The 19,479-nt window shown below is 37.4% G+C and overlaps 1 protein-coding gene across 1 annotated transcript in view; it reads right to left on the bottom strand.

The window, feature by feature from the left end:
• The window catches only part of zfpm2a (zinc finger protein, FOG family member 2a), a gene marked incomplete at its 3' end in the record, with an annotated part of 120,555 nt that extends 118,590 nt beyond the window's left edge, over positions 1-1,965 (bottom strand). Inside the window, exon 1 of the mRNA XM_083919084.1 lies at positions 1,911-1,965. Within this exon, the coding sequence (XP_083775210.1) occupies positions 1,911-1,950 (40 nt within the window). The 5' untranslated portion in view covers positions 1,951-1,965. The remainder of the gene's footprint in view (positions 1-1,910) is intronic.
• Between the last annotated feature and the right edge of the window lie 17,514 nt (positions 1,966-19,479).

The raw sequence follows: 19,479 nt of genomic DNA, 5'->3' as shown, positions 1-19,479 counted from the left end.
CGACAACAAAATTCGGATGCTACGACGGGATTGGTCCAAAAATGAGTGGGTCTATCACGTCATACGTTGTCGGGCTTCTTTGTTGATTAGAAGCGGTTGTGGGTTTGTGTTGGATGCCGGCAAAAAACACTAATACAAACTCAATGATCGTTAAACCAAAAGGTTTGCTTCTGCAAAAATGTATTATTTCCATTCAGAGTTTATGGAACCTGTACTGCACCAAAGTGTTCTTAACTGTTTGAAGAAAAAGATTTATTCATAAAAGCATTTTTAACAATGCAATTTAAAAAAAAATATTCCTAAAAAAAGTGAAATGTTAATCTAGTTGATCTTAAAATTATTTTTTAAAAATACTGTAAAACAATGTACAGTATATAAAAAACCCTTATAAATTCTGATGTCCTTTACCTAAAGAAGCATGAAAATAAAAATCCAGATTCCAAACAAGATTGCCCTAAAAACTGTACCACCCATAAATATTGAAGGTGAAACAATAATAATTATGGCTAAAACAAAACATGACGACACACAGATGCCTCGTGTGGCAGAATATGTATGATTGTATATCAGCATGCACATGCCCTTATGAATTCATGCCTTTGAGCTCACACACACATGCAAACACACACACCCACACATGAGCACACATACAAATGTTGCCTTAGTTCTGAATATCATGAGTAACAATATGATGAGGACGAGACAGATGAGTGGAAGTGTTTTGATATTTGATAGTTTGACCCCAAAGTAACCACAGACTGCTTTGAGCCTGTCACAGCAGCACCTAGAAGCAGCAGCATACAGTGAGCACACACACTGTACACACACTCAGATGTCAGCTAGATTTGAGATGTGACCGTGTTTTTATGTCCATGTGCTTGTGTGTGTGTGTGTGTTTGTTTGTATAAATCCCCACGTATTTATGGGTGTTCTACGGGCTCTTTAAATGCATTCAAATACTTAAAAGCTTTTATATAAAATATATTTATTATGACTAAAATTCAACAATGCGAGTATGACACACTTTTGAATTCATGAGCACGTGTTTATTACTTTATTAATACTGTCATGCCTTAAAAACAAATAATATTTTCTAAATTCCAGTTTAAATTTTCATCTGAATTTGAAAAAGAAATATGTGTAAACTAGAGGGACAGGAAAAACAGAATTGTACAGTCAAGTGGAAATTAAAACGTGCCATAAGTTGGCACAGTTTTGCTCTTGGGTACATCTCCAAACACTGCTGATCAATATTTACACCATTTATGTGTTTGAATACCATGAAGTTTGCAAAAGTGTGTGTGTGTGTATTCATACACACACACACACACACACACACACACCTGCAAGTGAGTGTGTAAGTGGAAATGAAATGTGAAGGAGCTGGAGTGTGTGTGAGCCACGTGTGTATGTGTATATGTGCCACAAATAAAACACATTTTACAGCATTGAAATTCAAAAGCAAATGGGCCTTTTAAAGCCACCTCATGATACACATTCGGTATCTGTTACGGGCCTGTAATGTAGGATGACTGGTGATTCATTGGCATGAAAAGCTCGAGTGTGCACAGCAGTCAAAGTGATGCACTGTCTAATACGCGGTGTTGGATGGAAACTACACTAATCACATCAAACAAACAAAATAACTTCATTTTGCTACAACTTGGCAGCAGCGGGGAAACTTTTCAGCCAGCAGCACCGTGGGATTTGGATTGTAAATCATCTCTTCAAAAACAACCTATCTGCGGAGGGACATTGGAGCGTATGGACCGTGACAGGCAACACATGAGTGGCGGTAGTTGAGCGCTGCTGAATCAGCTTCAGTGTGGTCACTATGGTTGCGATATCCTGCGAACTCTAATAAGCTTTGGAGACGCGCGGTAGCGGCGAGACAACATTAAAAAACTTACGTTTGATCTGCCTGGGGTTGCTCTGCTTCCTTCGGGACATGCCTGCTGTGCGGCTGGTCAGTGAATCCAGGTGTAGTACTGACAGATCGATAGGTTCTGGTTCATCCAAGCAGCCGGTTTGGGTTTTTGTCTGATGGAAATTGAGAAAGAAAAAGAAGAAGGGGGGCACCGGTACTTTTTACGCACAAGTCTATCGTTCCGTCTGTCTTTCCTTTATCTTTCTCGTTTCTCTGGCTCTGGCTCAGGCTTTCTCTCTCTCTCTCTCTCACACAAACACACACACCCTCCCTCTCTCTTTCTCTCTCTCTCACACGCTCTCTCTCTCTCTCACTCTCACTCTCACTCCCTCTCTCTCTCTCTCTCTCTCTCTCTCTCTCTCTCTCTCTCTCTCTCTCTCTCTCTCTCTCTCTCTCTCTCTCTCTCTCTCTCTCTCTCTTTCTCAGCACCGCTCTCAATGATGAGGCTGTGCTTCGCCGCGATCCGCACGGACTGACTGGGGAGGTGAAAGCGTTTCGCGCTTTTGTTTGAAGATAAGGTTTGTTCCTCCTCGGGTACCGTAGCCGCAGCTTTTAGTGAACTTCACTCGATCCACAATTACTTTAACTTCAGTTATTAATTAGCGTCGCCTTTAATTACCGCCCGTGTTTTGGGGGTAAATATAAACGGAGATGGAGACGAGCTGAGCTCCAGCCGGTGATCATCCCCATCATCACAGTCACAACTCAAACAAAAACAATCATTGGCGTCGCCTTTACCTCAGGTAGACATCTTCTCACACCTGTTTTTCCGTAAGGAACTATTTACCAGCTTGGTGCTGCTTCAAAATGATCCGCAAGATAAATGTAACAGCTACATTTGATGTCATCCATTCCGCAAAAAAGAAAGGGGTTTAAGGGAGAACTCGCCACTGTTGCACCAGCCTTAATTTAATGCAGCATTAGGTCCTATCAAAAACAAATCTGAACCTTTTGGTGAAATACATTAGGATTAGCTCAGTTGCAGTTTGACCACTCATTCCCCCATAATGCACCGTGGGTTGATCTGGATCGAGATGCCATGACCCATGGGTGCAGATCCCGGAGGGGGGGTTGCTCCATTCAAACAGGAATTTTCGGACTTCGCATTCTTCACATTTGAGAATACCATCTAAAAAAAAGATTGAAATGGTGGAAGAAATAATGTTTGACAAACATTTTTCTGACTCCACATCCATCTGTGCTCTGCTCCACTATAACACACATGAACGGGAGTTTCTTACACAGAAGCTGATGATCAGCAGACTTTAAAAATAGGGCTTCATAGTTTCATATTCATCCATATCTGTTAATCATGCATAAAGTAGCCCCCTACACTGGGAGAAAAGGAAGATGGAGAGAAGAACTGGGGCTGAGGAGACTTTACACGACATGATTTACATTACTAATATAACAGTTCAGTAAATGATGATTTACTAATATAACAGTTAAAATGATGATTTACTAATATAACAGTTAAAATGATGATTTACTAATATAACAGTTCAGTAAATGATGATTTACTAATATAACAGTTCAGTAAATGATGATTTACTAATATAACAGTTAAAATGATGATTTACTAATATAACAGTTCAGTAAATGATGATTTACTAATATAACAGTTAAAATGATGATTTACTAATATAACAGTTCAGTAAAATGATGATTTACTAATATAACAGTTAAAATGATGATTTACTAATATAACAGTTCAGTAAATGATGATTTACTAACATAACAGTTAAAATGATGATTTACTAATATAACAGTTAAAATGGTGATTTACTAATATAACAGTTAAATGATGATTTACTAATATAACAGTTAAAATGATGATTTACTAATATAACAGTTAAAATGATGATTTACTAATATAACAGTTAAAATGGTGATTTACTAATATAACAGTTAAAATGATGATTTACTAATATAACAGTTAAAATGATGATTTACTAATATAACAGTTAAAATGATGATTTACTAATATAACAGTTAAAATGATGATTTACTAATATAACAGTTAAAATGATGATTTACTAATATAACAGTTCAGTAAAATGATGATTTACTAATATAACAGTTAAAATGATGATTTACTAATATAACAGTTAAAATGATGATTTACTAATATAACAGTTAAAATGATGATTTACTAATATAACAGTTAAAATGATGATTTACTAATATAACAGTTAAAATGATGACTTACTAATAAAACAGTTAAAATGGTGATTTACTAATAAAACAGTTAAAATGATGATTTACTAATATAACAGTTCAGTAAATGATGATTTACTAATATAACAGTTCAGTAAAATGATGATTTACTAATATAACAGTTAAAATGATGATTTACTAATATAACAGTTCAGTAAATGATGATTTACTAATATAACAGTTCATTAAAATGATGATTTACTAATATAACAGTTAAAATGATGATTTACTGATAAAACAGTTAAAATGATGATTTACTAATATAACAGTTCAGTAAATGATGATTTACTAATATAACAGTTCAGTAAAATGATGATTTACTAATATAACAGTTAAAATGATGATTTACTAATATAACAGTTAAAATGATGATTTACTAATATAACAGTTCAGTAAATGATGATTTACTAATATAACAGTTAAAATGATGATTTACTAATATAACAGTTAAAATGATGATTTACTAATATAACAGTTCAGTAAATGATGATTTACTAATATAACAGTTCAGTAAATGATGATTTACTAATATAACAGTTAAAATGATGATTTACTAATATAACAGTTCAGTAAATGATGATTTACTAATATAACAGTTAAAATGATGATTTACTAATATAACAGTTCAGTAAAATGATGATTTACTAATATAACAGTTAAAATGATGATTTACTAATATAACAGTTCAGTAAATGATGATTTACTAACATAACAGTTAAAATGATGATTTACTAATATAACAGTTAAAATGGTGATTTACTAATATAACAGTTAAATGATGATTTACTAATATAACAGTTAAAATGATGATTTACTAATATAACAGTTAAAATGATGATTTACTAATATAACAGTTAAAATGGTGATTTACTAATATAACAGTTAAAATGATGATTTACTAATATAACAGTTAAAATGATGATTTACTAATATAACAGTTAAAATGATGATTTACTAATATAACAGTTAAAATGATGATTTACTAATATAACAGTTAAAATGATGATTTACTAATATAACAGTTCAGTAAAATGATGATTTACTAATATAACAGTTAAAATGATGATTTACTAATATAACAGTTAAAATGATGATTTACTAATATAACAGTTAAAATGATGATTTACTAATATAACAGTTAAAATGATGATTTACTAATATAACAGTTAAAATGATGACTTACTAATAAAACAGTTAAAATGGTGATTTACTAATAAAACAGTTAAAATGATGATTTACTAATATAACAGTTCAGTAAATGATGATTTACTAATATAACAGTTCAGTAAAATGATGATTTACTAATATAACAGTTAAAATGATGATTTACTAATATAACAGTTCAGTAAATGATGATTTACTAATATAACAGTTCATTAAAATGATGATTTACTAATATAACAGTTAAAATGATGATTTACTGATAAAACAGTTAAAATGATGATTTACTAATATAACAGTTCAGTAAATGATGATTTACTAATATAACAGTTCAGTAAAATGATGATTTACTACTATAACAGTTAAAATGATGATTTACTAATATAACAGTTCAGTAAATGATGATTTACTAATATAACAGTTCATTAAAATGATGATTTACTAATATAACAGTTAAAATGATGATTTACTAATATAACAGTTCAGTAAACAATGATACTCTGTTGGCTGTTTATAAACACAGTCAATGATTCCATGTGCAGCACCTTTTAAATGATATGGCGAGCCTCTATGAAGTTGTGATTTATGGTGGCAGTGAGAGATTCTTCTTTTACTGCTCTGTTTATTTATCAATATTTGATAAACTGTCAATCACAGAAAAAAAATTCTTGCCTGTAATTAGTCTGTCTGTGGACAGGAAAAATATTGAGAATATTTCAAGAGAGAGAGAGAGAGAAGAGAGAAAACGAGAGCCTTCAAATCATTCAGATTTTGACTGCCATGTTCTGAATAGTTGCCCAAACTGGAAATCACTCTCTTCAATTAGCCAGTTGGACTGCCAAGGAAGACAAGCAAGTGGCCTGTGAAATTATCTTGTAACCCAATTCCACAACTTTGGAATGGAGTCTGAAACTACAGAATCATTTATGTGGCAGACGGGTCAGCGGCGGTTCACCTTGAGGAGAGCATCTGTCTTGCGAGCCTCCTTGATGTGTCTCTTCCTGCACCCCCCCCCCCCCCCCCCCCCCCCGAAACCCCCACCCCCACCCTCCCCGGTGACTAAAGTTTTTTCTCCCTTTTTTTCCTTTCTTCTTCAGATACAGCTTTGGTCTTGATCCAAACACAGTGATGTCATGAACAGTGAATCATTTCAATATCTCAGCTTTTTCAAACTGTACACGCTCTGAGAGTTTCTCCTACAAATGAGAATGAGGGTTTATTTTAAACAAAACTGTTAGTGATTAACATGTGAGAGAGAAAAATTTGTCATACGAATTCAATACGCATGATAAACTCCGAAAAACAAGAGAAGAAGATCAAAAATAAAGCCACCCAAGACACTCTAAAATGACCATGCTAAACATCCATATTAGGTACCCAGCATAAAAATCAATAATGATTTGTGGTAAGAGCAAAACCATAGAGAGAGAGGAGAGTCAAATTGCCAGCTGAAGATTAATTTAACGCCACTCCTAAATCCTCTGAGACTGGAGCGTGGTTCTTCTCTGCTGTTCCTGAGCCCCAGTGGCTTGTTTGAAGCTGTCTTTGATTGACAGGTACAAATCTGCGAGGGGAAGAGAAAGCTTTTTTTCACTGCTCAGACCAGATGGTTGTGATAATTAACATGATACTGTTTCCATCGCAAGGGAAATCACTGACACAAGGTTGGTCATATTAATAGGTTAAGGTATACTGTATGCTGTGGAGATGCTGCGCAGTGCACTCACATAATGTGATTAAAGGGGTAAAGGTTGATTTAGTGCGCTAAATCATTTGATTAGAACTGCCAAGTCACATTTGGGGAATGCCATTCAGTGTCGGGGCAGTGAAGGTGGGCCGTCTGGTGGTTTCATCATGTTCATTCTTAAAGAAAATATGTTTCAAAACAAAAGATGTTTTTGTGACTTATTGGTATGCCCAATAGTTTTGTGACTGATGACACGTCACATCTGAGAACTGTATGTCTCATTTAGAGCTTGGAAATATTAAGAGAGTTACATGTTGATATTAAATAATAGATAGAGTTTTGTTTGTGTTTATTGACAGCTCTGTCACAAGTAATGACTGATTTGTTTATGTTTAAAATGAGGCATTGGTCTATAACATGTTTTATTTGTTTTACCTGGATTGGTTCATCTCTCGTTGCCTTTAATAACTACACAAAGTACAGTTTCATCTTAAAAGGAAAAAAAAATCCATTAAGCCACCAAATCGCACAACAGGGTGGAATTAGCAATGAATAATTAGCAAATATGGAAATCATAGAAAAATGAGATATTCCATCCACTTTTAATTTTACAAATAAGAGCTGTCACTGTCAGGTAGTATGACACATTTAACATTTAACTTTAGTTAATCTGTTTTATAAAACTTGAAAATTGATCCCGTATGATTTGGATGAGGAAAATAAACCCTCAACACAGACCCCAAAAACTTCACCTTTTTGATACAAATAGTCTTTTTTCTATTCTAAAGAAGAATAAAATAAACTCTAACTCTCGGATGAGAAATGAATAACCCTCCCACTTCCTCACTCCCACTATTTATTTTGGTACAGAACAGAAAAGAAAAGTTAGAATACAACAGTTACGTCTTAAATCATACTTGTGCAGTAACTGCACCAGGTGTTCCCAGTTGTTAAATATAAAACGGCATCGTCCCAGTGTTGTGTTGTTGTTGTTTTATGATAATCCCAAATTGGATAGTTGCCATAATAACAGCTGCAGTCTTCCTTTTACACTGTTCAAGTGAGCTGCTGTGCTGACTGAGTAATGTCACAGAGAGTCTGGCATGACAAATTACTAGGTTGATTTTTTTTAAGGGATCACACATGTCCAGTGGCGCTGGGAGTGGCAGCCATCGGTTGGACAGGGGCTCCATCCTTAAAGAGCAGCCTCAGCAGCTCCACTTGGACGTCAGTGTTATGAGTTTGCCTGCTGTGGTGTCACCCTCTGGCTGTTGGGGATTGGTTTGTCTCCAGAGGATGTAAGGTCTATGTGTGTGTATGGAGGGTGCAGGGCGGCTGTGACACAAGTCCTCAATGTGTGTGTGTGTGTGTGTGTTTGAGTGTGTGGGTGGGTGTGCATGTATATATATATAAACATACTGTATAAGGTAGAGACACTGGTGACAAAATAAATACATCTAGGAACTGAATCAGGAAGTTGTTCAGTACCAAAGTAAAGCTGAACAGTTTTGTTTTTGCATAATTCTGAGTGGTTTTCTATTCAGGTATGTGTCCTTGAATGTCCCAGATGTAGCAGTGCATCTCAATGCTGACATCCACAGTTTATAAAATCCTGTTTCACTCATACCAATGAAATCCTGCTTACAAATGGCACAACACTGCATTAATATGAATCACAACTTTTAATGGCTGTAATGTGGACTTGCTGTTGTCTGTCCTGGGTAAGATGCTGGTGCTGGTTGTGGCTGAATGCTCCAGCCCCCCATCCTTCCAGCCAGCAGCTCCAGCAGCAGTGAGCAAACAGATGTCTGAGCGAGTGCCCACTCCGTCGGCCGGGCTGCCAAAACCACCCGCGGCCCTGGAGGCCTCAGCGCCAGCTCTTTCCAGGGAGGCTTCACTCTCTGTGCCACCATCCAGTACCCTTCTCTCCCCACCTCCTTCCCATCTCTTCCGTTTACCAGGGAGATATATAACATGCATGTGCTTTGAAACAATGCACAAGCAAAAAAACAAAACGAAACACATCAACAAAAAAGTCGGAACATTCAAAAATATGAAATGAAAATGCCACACAATCCCCTAAGCATTTACACCAAAACATTAAAGTCGAGGCAAGTGATGAAAATACCAAAAGAGGGTGGGATGAACAAACTATGCTCCTCCCATTGGGAGTGTGTCAATCTGTACATAAAGGCTTTCTGTAGAGGAGGGGGAGGAGGAGGAGAGAACCACAGGGCACTATATTCTTACTGCTAATCTAACTGTCTTTTTATGTGGTCAAAAGCTGAGATTGTGACACCACCAGGGTATAACCAGCCAGCCCTTTATGGATTAAAATCATAAATATCCATACTCGTTTCAAGGAGTTCATTTCTTAAAATAATAATGTTGCATTATTTAGTAAGTCAAATTGATCTGACAGTGGAAGGTGAGGGAATGCAGCCTGTAGAATGAATTAGCCAATCAACGAGTTTCAGTAGGGACCTTTAATATGAGCCCAAAATTACCTTTTTTATTAGTCAATTATATTGGGATATACAGTACATGAAGACATAAGCTCACTTTTCTACTTTCAGTTTTTCTAAGTTTAGTAATATCTTTATGAATCTATTATTAACAACTGAATTAAAAGTCAGATTTTGAGAGAATGATACTCGTTTCCTGTTTTTATCATACGTTTTAGGGACAAAGGTCAAACTGAGAACTGGATTTGGAGTGATTGAAAATGATGTCACTTCTCAGTCCTTTACCACTTCTAATTTTTTTTTGATATCACATGAAACCTCTCTGTACACATGTAACTCCTGCAAACAATGAATTAATGCATTTTTAAACTATGGCTACTATTAAACTAGTGGGCACATATTCATCCAGAGTGCTGCACATTTGCAAATAATAATGAAAAAAAAATGAAGACACCAATTTGACCAAATATCATTCTTCATATATAATGTTACAGGGGAAATTGTAGTTAATATTAATCATTCCACCTAACCATACCTTCCAAGTTAACAAACACAAAAATATTGTGTGTTCTGAATTCTGATGATCTTTACTGGATGATTTTAACCAAAAGAAATCACACAGCTCTGGTTTGTTCTTGAATATTTCTGAGGAGGAATTCCAGTTTTCAACTCTTTAGAATCTTTTTTTGATTTTGAATGTTAAATCCAAACAATATAGAGACAATACGCAGAGATATGATATGATATATTTATATATATTTGTCAATTGAATATTATTTTGACATCTATGAAATCTACTACCCCACCATGTAAAGCGACTGCTCTAATTTCAACTGCATGTAAACATCAGTTAAAATGTGCACTGCATTTTAAGTAACACTATAGCTGATTGTGTCCATGTTTCAATAAATCATTGTTTGTTAGTCAGCGGTTTGTATGGCCAAATGTGTCCAAATAACACATTTCCTGTTGTATACATGAGCACCTTTGATTTAATATTATTCATTTTATAAATTATATTTGATATGTGTCGCTGATTTCCCCCCCTTTTCCTATATGTGCATGAGTAACTGAGGACCCACATCTAAACGCAACAGTATAATACAGTCTGTTGATGTATTTTATAAGTGTGTCTGTTGGTTTATTACATATGCAGAGGCATCAGTGCACAGCAAAATGGAAAAATGCATCAATATATTCACAGAAAGGCAGGCCGAAGACAGCTCAGAAAATAAATCTACATCTGCCAGGCTCCATGCAAACAGCAGAGCCATCCTTAATGGTGAAACCATCGATGAAAACAGATAAAAATATTAAATATTCAGACATTCCTTTCAGCTAGTATCAAAAGCGTCCAGATGTGAGGAGCTGAAGTTGTTATCGTGAATCCAACGTCAGGCATTGAAAGAAATTCCTCTGAATTTTCAACCATATAAAAGTATTTTATGGCATGCAAATAAATGGTAATTTTTGACTATGGAGAAAAAAAACATGCCAATAAACCCTATCATTTGGGACTAAAACTCCACAAACAGGAGGTACTTTCAATTTGCTTTGCCTGTCTCCCCGCGTTAGATGCTTGCGATTGCCGCGAAATTAATCCATTTAACAATCTGTGGCTTAAATTTGAGGATTTCCAATTTTTTTAGAATATCAATAAGTTCCAATTGAAGAGAGGATTCTTTTGCAATTCAGGCATGTGCAGGCGATAACGGCAGAGTTGGCATGAAGAGAGGCAAAGATGGATTAATTATGCAGAGAACATGGAAATTCTGCTTATCATCGCTTAGCAAAGGAGCCCAGCTCACATAATCAGAAAACGAGGATGAAAAAAAAATAACAATGCAATGGCACCTTCCAGCCCATCATCTTACAAGTTAGATTTTTACTGTAATTAAAAAGTAACATACAATTATATTCATATCTCATATGCAGACTATGAGTGGGTGTATATTAAATAATTGCATTGGGATATAAGGGTTGATGTATAAAAAAGAGAGAGAAGAAGAAGCAAAAAAATCTTGTCTCACAGGGGGATAGCTCCCCTGGGTTGGATTGAACTACTTAGGAACTGAAAACTTAAATTATCCTTGGAAAGCAAACAAAGACAAAGGCTAAAGAGAGAAGACAGAAGCTACTGTATATTTCCATACTCGTGGTCTTAAAAACGGGCATTTTGCAAACAAGACTAATGGGCAATGTTTATAGGCAGTTTTGGTAAATCCCCTCTGAGGATGTATGATATGGAAAGATATATATGCTGCATTTTGTTTCCCATTTCACGTTGTCTTCAGATTTCACCATCACAGTCCTGCATTCCAGGATGTCAAGGACCTGTGTTCAGCCTGCCAGTTCTGTGAGCAGCAGCTAATATGTACTGGGCTTATGCTCACATTCCTCTTATTCCTTAAAGAACAGCAGATTAAACTGTTCATATTGTACAGTAGTTGCTTACAAACAGGCGAGAGGTTTAAAAATTATTTTTCTGAGACACCTCTGGTTGAAAAACATTCTGCATTAAGGTCAAAGGTTAATGCTGAAGCGGCCATCATAGAAATTGGATTTACAAGCTTAATACTGTAAAATGTAAAAATGTTGCATGCAGGGTGAGTAGTGTAATGGCTGCCTTTGTTCTCACATGCTTCCTCAGAAATCTGTATTAGATCTGGCTAATGAGGGTGACAAGCCCTTTGTGTTGGTTTATAATGTTAAATGTCGCATCTTTTGCAAAGTAAGAGCACAGAGAACCGGCTGTCCTCATTCACTGTTTGTGCATATACCTAACCTTTTTTCTAATGTTCATCAACTCGTAATGATGCTTAAACTCAACGGTCTCCTGACAGCAGTTTTGGGGCCTGATACCAAAAACACACCAAGCACGGCCAAATAATCACCTGCAGGCATCAGTAACAGAGTTATGGTGACCACTGTTTACAAAGAATTTCTTCCCGCTTCAGACACACGGACACACCTTCCACAGAAGGCGAAGAAGCCTTTCCATGCAGAAAAATGTCATTACTCAGGCTGTCCCCATACACTGTTCGTACATAGAACTACGGAAAAGAATGCACAGTAATTCGTATGTAATCCACATATTTATTACTGTAGAAATTTCGTCCGGAGCAAAGAAGAAAATCAGGCGACATAGTACCTGAGCTCCCAAATCTGTGTCAGGAGGAGGGTCAGGGTGGTGGAAGGGGCCCAGAACAAAGGACTTTTCACACGGAGGAACTAAACCAAACGACAACCTTTTCTCTAATCTTAACCAAGTTGTTTTGTTGCCCGAACTTAACCGTCATGTTGCCGTTTGACAGCGTTAAATATAATTTCATATTTCATAAGATATCATATGAACCCGTAGATGAAAATGACTTTGCTGAGAATCACACACCACGCCCAGCGGTGATGCTTCCATTTAGGAAATCAAGGATGGAAAACATATTGTGTAAGAGGCGTGGTGTTATGATTTACTCTTTTGTTTTATTTCCCGTTCAAAAGTTAGATCTCAAAGGGCAGTGAATATATTACAGGAAGTTATTTATTCAGCTTTGGTTCTATAATTGTTCCGTCACATAAATGATGGACCTACTATGGCATCTTACCCCATCTTGACTTTTTCAGCTGACCCCAACAAGCAAATCCCTCAGAACTTCTCGAATCGGTTTCTTTATCCGAGATAGCTTTCCAGTTCACTTGCAGATTGCGGCAGCCTTTCAGACGGCGCACCTGTTGCTTGAGCCTTGATTTCGCTTTTTGATCAGAGGACCCGTTGACAAAAGAGGGACAGAAGAGGCTGAAGAAAAGGGAGAGGCAGGAGAAAAGATCCTTATCGAATGCTCTCCACTGGACAATGAATTTCCCCCACCATTCAAATGTATCTGCAGAATGCTTGAGTGATTCATTACAGCAGATTCTGAAGTGTGACAATGGACCTCAGAAATGAGTGATGGTATCTTTTTGCTGATTTCATTTCCCTGATCCTTCTTATCCCCCTGGCCTGTGTACCTCTATTAATTAGAAAGTAGGGATTTCCACTCATCAACTGATGGGTTTCATGCTCTGCTCTGTCACAAATCTCCTGTCCACGCTATCTCTCTCCTTCCAACCCATGGCTGCTTTGGAATGTACATACTCCACTCCGGCTTCCATCTCAGCCGCAAGTCAGGGTGGCTTTGGCGATTCATAAATATTTATAAACCGATTAAGAAAGAATAATAAAGTTATAAGACAGTGGTTGGTTACCCTTGAACAGGGCTGTGGATGACTTCCTAGGAGGGGAAATTTAATCACCTCTACTGCTGCTCATTTGGAGCTGTTTTATCGGAAACAATTTGAACATATAAACAATTAGTACATTTCTTTCATCACTCACTTGAGCAATATCATGAAATAAAGCAGGATGATTAGTTGCTATATGATCAGAAGATTCATAAATATGCAGCTAAAAAAAGTGCATCTATTTTATGAGGCTGCCCTCATTCACTGTTTGTACACATATGGACGAAAAGTAATATGTTTCATTTATATGTACGTAATCTATGTATTTATTTCTGCCTGGAACAAAGAAGTAAATTAGTTGATGTAGTAAAGGAGTGCTAAAATCTGCGTAGGGAGGATGGTCGAGCTGGTGGATGGGTCCTTTCACCCGATGTACTGGAAGGTAAAGCAGTGAAAATATTCTAAATGCAGCGCACAATTAAACCGATAACAGATGTTTTAAGGTAGAGATGTACCGATCCAATACCCTGAAATATCTTGCAGTGCACTTTACATGGAAGTGTTATTTGTTTATTTTTGCTGCTAATGTAATAATAATAAATTGATTGGATTTATATAGCGCCTTTCTCAGTACTCAAGCATTATTTATGTCAAGCGTGATGCCCTCACTCACATGGCAAGGTATTCTGTTCATTCATTCAACAGAAGAATCGGATCGGTATCAGGTATCGGCCGGTCGGTAAGGTGACTGTACATTTTGCTGCAGCTGCTGCCGCAGGTAGGTAACACACTGACTGTGGAGAGGTAGCTCATACAGGCACACTTCACATGTATGAAAGAGGTAACTCTCACAGAAAGGAATAACCATAGATTATATTATAATAATATTAGTTTTTACAGTTTGTTATATGAGCTATGTATGAACAAATCTACCCACAGACATGGACATGTACAGTATGTTATCCCTCCTGATGATGTTACCTACTGTACTTCAGTTAGACCTCAGACAGGTCAGACTCCCTGTCAGACCCTTATAAACAAACTGATATAAAACAATAACAGAAATCCAAGTAGACCGATTTGAAACAGTGTGTGATGTGTAAAAAACAGGCACCACTAATCATATATGAAAATGTGTTTATTTACCCTTATTTGGCAACAAGATCTCAAATCTGTGAAACGTGTCATCGGTTCAAAATCTCTCCTCGGCCTCTTCCGTCCCAAACAAGGGTTCATAGACACTAGCCAATCATTTTAGAGGCAAATTCATTTTTGTTTGTATGTATAGGTTATCATAACAGAGATGGCAATCAGCACTGACTTGTATTTAAGTGTAATAACCTCTGCAGTAGCTGGTATCTAGAACGAAAGGAAACTTCACAGTATTAATCACACTTACCTAAAAACAAGCTCATTTCATTTGAGCTTGTTTTTAAGTAAGTGTTGGATGGATAATTAGGATTTTTAAAATGTGACAAATCTCAGAGCAGTAGTAATCTCATTAAATAAAAACAAGTTTCATGAGAGAGGAAAAAAGTAACAAGGCTATATTTGCTATCAGAGCAAATGACACATTGCGTAGTTCCCAGAGCACCTCTTGCTCAGGTTTTTAGGGACAGTCTGACTCTTGGAAGTGCCATTAATTATTAATGATACCCAGCACTGCTGAAATGGCCAATTTCCCTGTTGTCTCTATGACTAGAAGGGTGCTTGAGGGCAAAGACCTGCAATTAGCTGTTATATGTGGGTGGCCATTCTAGACAGCATCAAGTCTTGTAAGTAGCATGACTGCAGAGGAAAGGAGACTGAACCCCAAGACTAATTATCTTTTCCCTCTCCCTTAAATATGAAGACATTAAAGTTGATTAGTCGTTCTAATTAGGTTATGCTTTTTGATACCACTTGTGTTTTTTGCTTCTGGCTTTTATGTATGATAATCTCTTTTTTGCATACTTGCCTACAAAGTTATTCCATTGTAGTCACACACACTGGCATCATGGAAATGAAGACAGGAGCACATTTGGGTTATGTCTGTATTTCCGTGTCCATGTATGAAACAAATATCTTGTATGTGACAGTTTTTTCTTGAAAAATATTGAGCATTTTTGGAATATATCAGCGTGTGAAGTCGTACCATGTTTCTTTGGAACAAAAGGAAAAGTAAGTCGGCTTGTACATGTCTTGGGTTTACAGAGGAATGAAACCACAAGCGCCACTTAACCCAAGATGTTGCTTTCAAATAACAGCTAAATCTGATATGCCAACCCCTCTCCCCCCTTTGCATGACTGGGCAGAAAAAGGAGAGTCCTCATCTGTAAGATTAGGTTTGGCAACTCTACTCCTCTCCTCTGGATGTCAGATCAGCAGAGTAAATTATATTGAGATCCTCTCAGAGATGACAGATGAAATCTGTCTCTTTGGGCTTGACGTGGAGCTGCAGGTGATACATGATATGTGATAAGGCGGTGATGTCATGGCCGCAGGTGGCTCCCCCCACCCCCCTCCTCCCCATGTCCCCTTCACTTGTGTGGAAAATGGCAGCACTGTGAGCAGCTCACAGAGAACTTTTATCTCTCCCCATCTGTGTGGTCTCAGGCGCGATGATCTTGGACTCAAGCCATCTCAACCTTCATGCCATTTAAGAAAAAAAAGGGGATGGGGTTGGGGGTTGGAGGGCAGAAGGATGGAGAGAAAAGACAGGGAGAAAAGGGAGGGGGTGAAGAAGGCTGCTTGCTGCCCCTAAGTTTTAGGGGCAGCAAGCAGCTGTTTGCCATGTTTTTGTTGGGCATTTAGTTACATCTAATTTAAAATCAGTCTGTGTTTGCCTTCTACCTTTTTTGTTTTTATGTTTAATTATATGTGGTATCTTGCATATTTTAAAGCTGTACTCTGTAAGATTTTACTTTAATATAATTGTCTTTTAAAGTGCAATCCCGGCACAAAATCACCCCATGATCTTTTTCGGCACATACATACATCAAATAAGCCATCGAGGCAGTTTTTTTCCCGTAACTATGAATGGAGAAATCGTCCTTTTTAACCACTAATACTGCTCAAAATAACACCAAACCTCTGAGGTAGCATGAGAAGAGTCCCTAAACATAAAACAAAGCACCAACAACGTAGTTAGTGAACCCAGAGTTTATTAAAAGAGTGTTTTAAAGACTTACCAACTGGCCCCTGTACCAGCTCCTCTCATAGTACAGTCCATTCAAGTCGATTACCAAATGCAATCCAAAAGGATTCAGCTCAGTGTTAGCTAATCAGCTTCTAGTCTGCCGGAAATCCATAAGAAGAAGAAAGCCGTCATTGTGGAGTGAAAAGTATCCCATTCTGATCTACGAGGAGACCTGCTTTGTGCTGAAGAAGCAACACCCTGTACAGCTTTGGATGTTAAATCACTGAGGGCCCGGTCTCACTGCATCACAACGGCTCTTTTAAGAGCCACACACTTCATTTGAGAGCTCATTTCTGTTCTTTGAGAAGCATTCAGATCCCTGGTTAGCACTAGCATAAGTTCCCATTTAGCACAGCAGCACAGTAGGGTATAGCTGCAAGCTGAGCCAGGCCGAGCTGCAGTTAGCTATCTCTCCTACTCTCCAAACGCGATGGTCCATATATGATCCAAATATGATCAAGTGGCTCATTTATACTTTACGTTAGATACGCTTACGGATACGGACGGAGCCCTCTGTCCGTACCCTCCGACATTTTGTCTATATTTCTGCACATATCCTGCAAGCTTGTAACAGGACTATTGCCAAATAAATTTTGTTCTGCCTGGCTTCTGCCTTGACTCCGTCGACTCCGCCTAGCTTCATTCAACCATCTGGGATTGCTGGATAGGGAAGTGATTTCAGGTGATAGCGCCCCCTATTGGCAGGATGAAAAATGACAAACATCATTGGATTTACAGAAAATTTCCATTGTGTGTTCTGCACTTCACATATGGAAACATAAGGCATGTTTTGTGCATGTTGCATAATTTCATTTTGTTCTTCTCACCATGAAACAGGAAGTCGCTCAGTCACATACATTGTCCAAACTGCACCAGATTTCCCATACATGATGAGAGTTCAGGCCTGAAGAAAATCACATACCAACAGTGACCAACAGTGACCAACAGCCAAAAGCGCTACCTACTGGCAACAGGAAGTCAGGCAAAATTCATCTGATTTACATCAAATTTTAAATATACGTTCTACACTTGATGAAGTGCAACACTAAGCGCGTTTAGTATGTGCTCTCTAGCGCCACACAGTCCTCACATGCACCGTGCGTCACCCTGCAGTAGCATAAAGGATGCTTCCCCGACGCGCGGCGGGTACGAGGGCCCGTTCATCCAATTACTTGATATAATTCCATATCACTACAGTGTAGGCATATTAACTTTAATTTGCAGAAGATTTCAGCATATTTCTAAAGTGATTGCTGTAAGATTTTATCGATTCTGTGACATAAATCGATATTTTGTTTCCACAGAAAGTATCGATTTTTTGGCCCCAAGTATCGATACATTAAGTCCCATCCAAATGCCCCTGGCACTCTGCTCACTGCCCATTTCCTCGCTTTTGGCTTTGCAGGAAGAGCTATGAGGTCCTTCAGCCGCTAGTCTCGCTGTAGAGCATTTCTAGCTGTCTGTCCAGCAGAGATTGGGACTCCAGATTTGAGACTTGTGCACAATCTTCTTATCTATGTCCTTTTTGGAGCATTAACATCAGGAGCAGAAAGTTCTTCTCCCCCACAGAGATGTGTGAGCGGCCACACTCCACAGATGACAGGGAGAGCACGTCACCTGCTGCTGCTGCAGTCACATTACCGTTTGTCATATTGTTTGGCTTTAATAACTTCAGGCACAAACGAAGCCATCACAAAGTGTTTGAGAGGCTTTATTTATTTATTTCACAGAAAGAGCTCTCTGACATTAAACATCTCTTTTTTCAGAGCGTCCTGAGACAGACAGCAGCACGAAAGACGTTTGTGACAAACATAATGAGCAGCCAATACAAAATACATGACTATAATACAATAAAAAGATATTAGATAACAAGTAAAAAACAATCAAATATACATCTGCCTCCAAGTTATTAGCAAATATCTTAAAATCCTCCAATGAGAGCAGGACCTGGAGTTTCAGGTGTGTCTGTAATTAGTTCCTGGGAGCAGAAAACTGTCTTTATTTACACTAGATTATAAGGTGTCATTAATTGGGACTTTGTGTAATTATACGATACGGGTGCACTTCAACTTTATTATTTATTAAAACCATAAGAGACTTGATTAGGACTTGCTGCTTCCCTCAGAGACTTAATACTTGACTCAGACTTGCAAAAAGTGACTTGTGACCATCTCTGCTGTCCAGTCAGAGCCATATATTGTGTAATTGATTCTTTCAGTTTTTATTAACTCAATCCCAGTCAATGGAACACTCACAAGATGTCACCAAAATCACACTATCCCTTTAAGATCTTGTATCGAAGTGTATCGTATCGAATCGTATAAAATCAAATGGCATTGTTGGTGGAATATCGTGACATAGATCGTACCGTGAGCTGAATATCGTGTATTGTGTATTGTGTATCGCGTATCGTGTATCGTGTATCGTGAGCTGAATATCGTGTATCGTGTATTGTGTATCATATTGTATCGTGAGATTAGTGTATCGCTACAGCCCTAATTGGTTAGTCTCTCTGTTATTGGAAATGAGTGCTATCTTTGGTTCAAGCTTACCCTACATGTTTACTGACATAGTAGCTTAATATTTCCATGGAAATATTATTTTCTTTTGGCAAATATCTAACTTA

The sequence above is a fragment of the Echiichthys vipera genome, assembly GCF_963691815.1.
Source record: "Echiichthys vipera genome assembly, chromosome: 8".
Classification (NCBI taxonomy): Eukaryota; Metazoa; Chordata; class Actinopteri; order Perciformes; family Trachinidae; genus Echiichthys; species Echiichthys vipera.
Note: the sequence above shows the minus strand (reverse complement) of the source record. Positions and strands in the feature narration are given on the sequence as shown.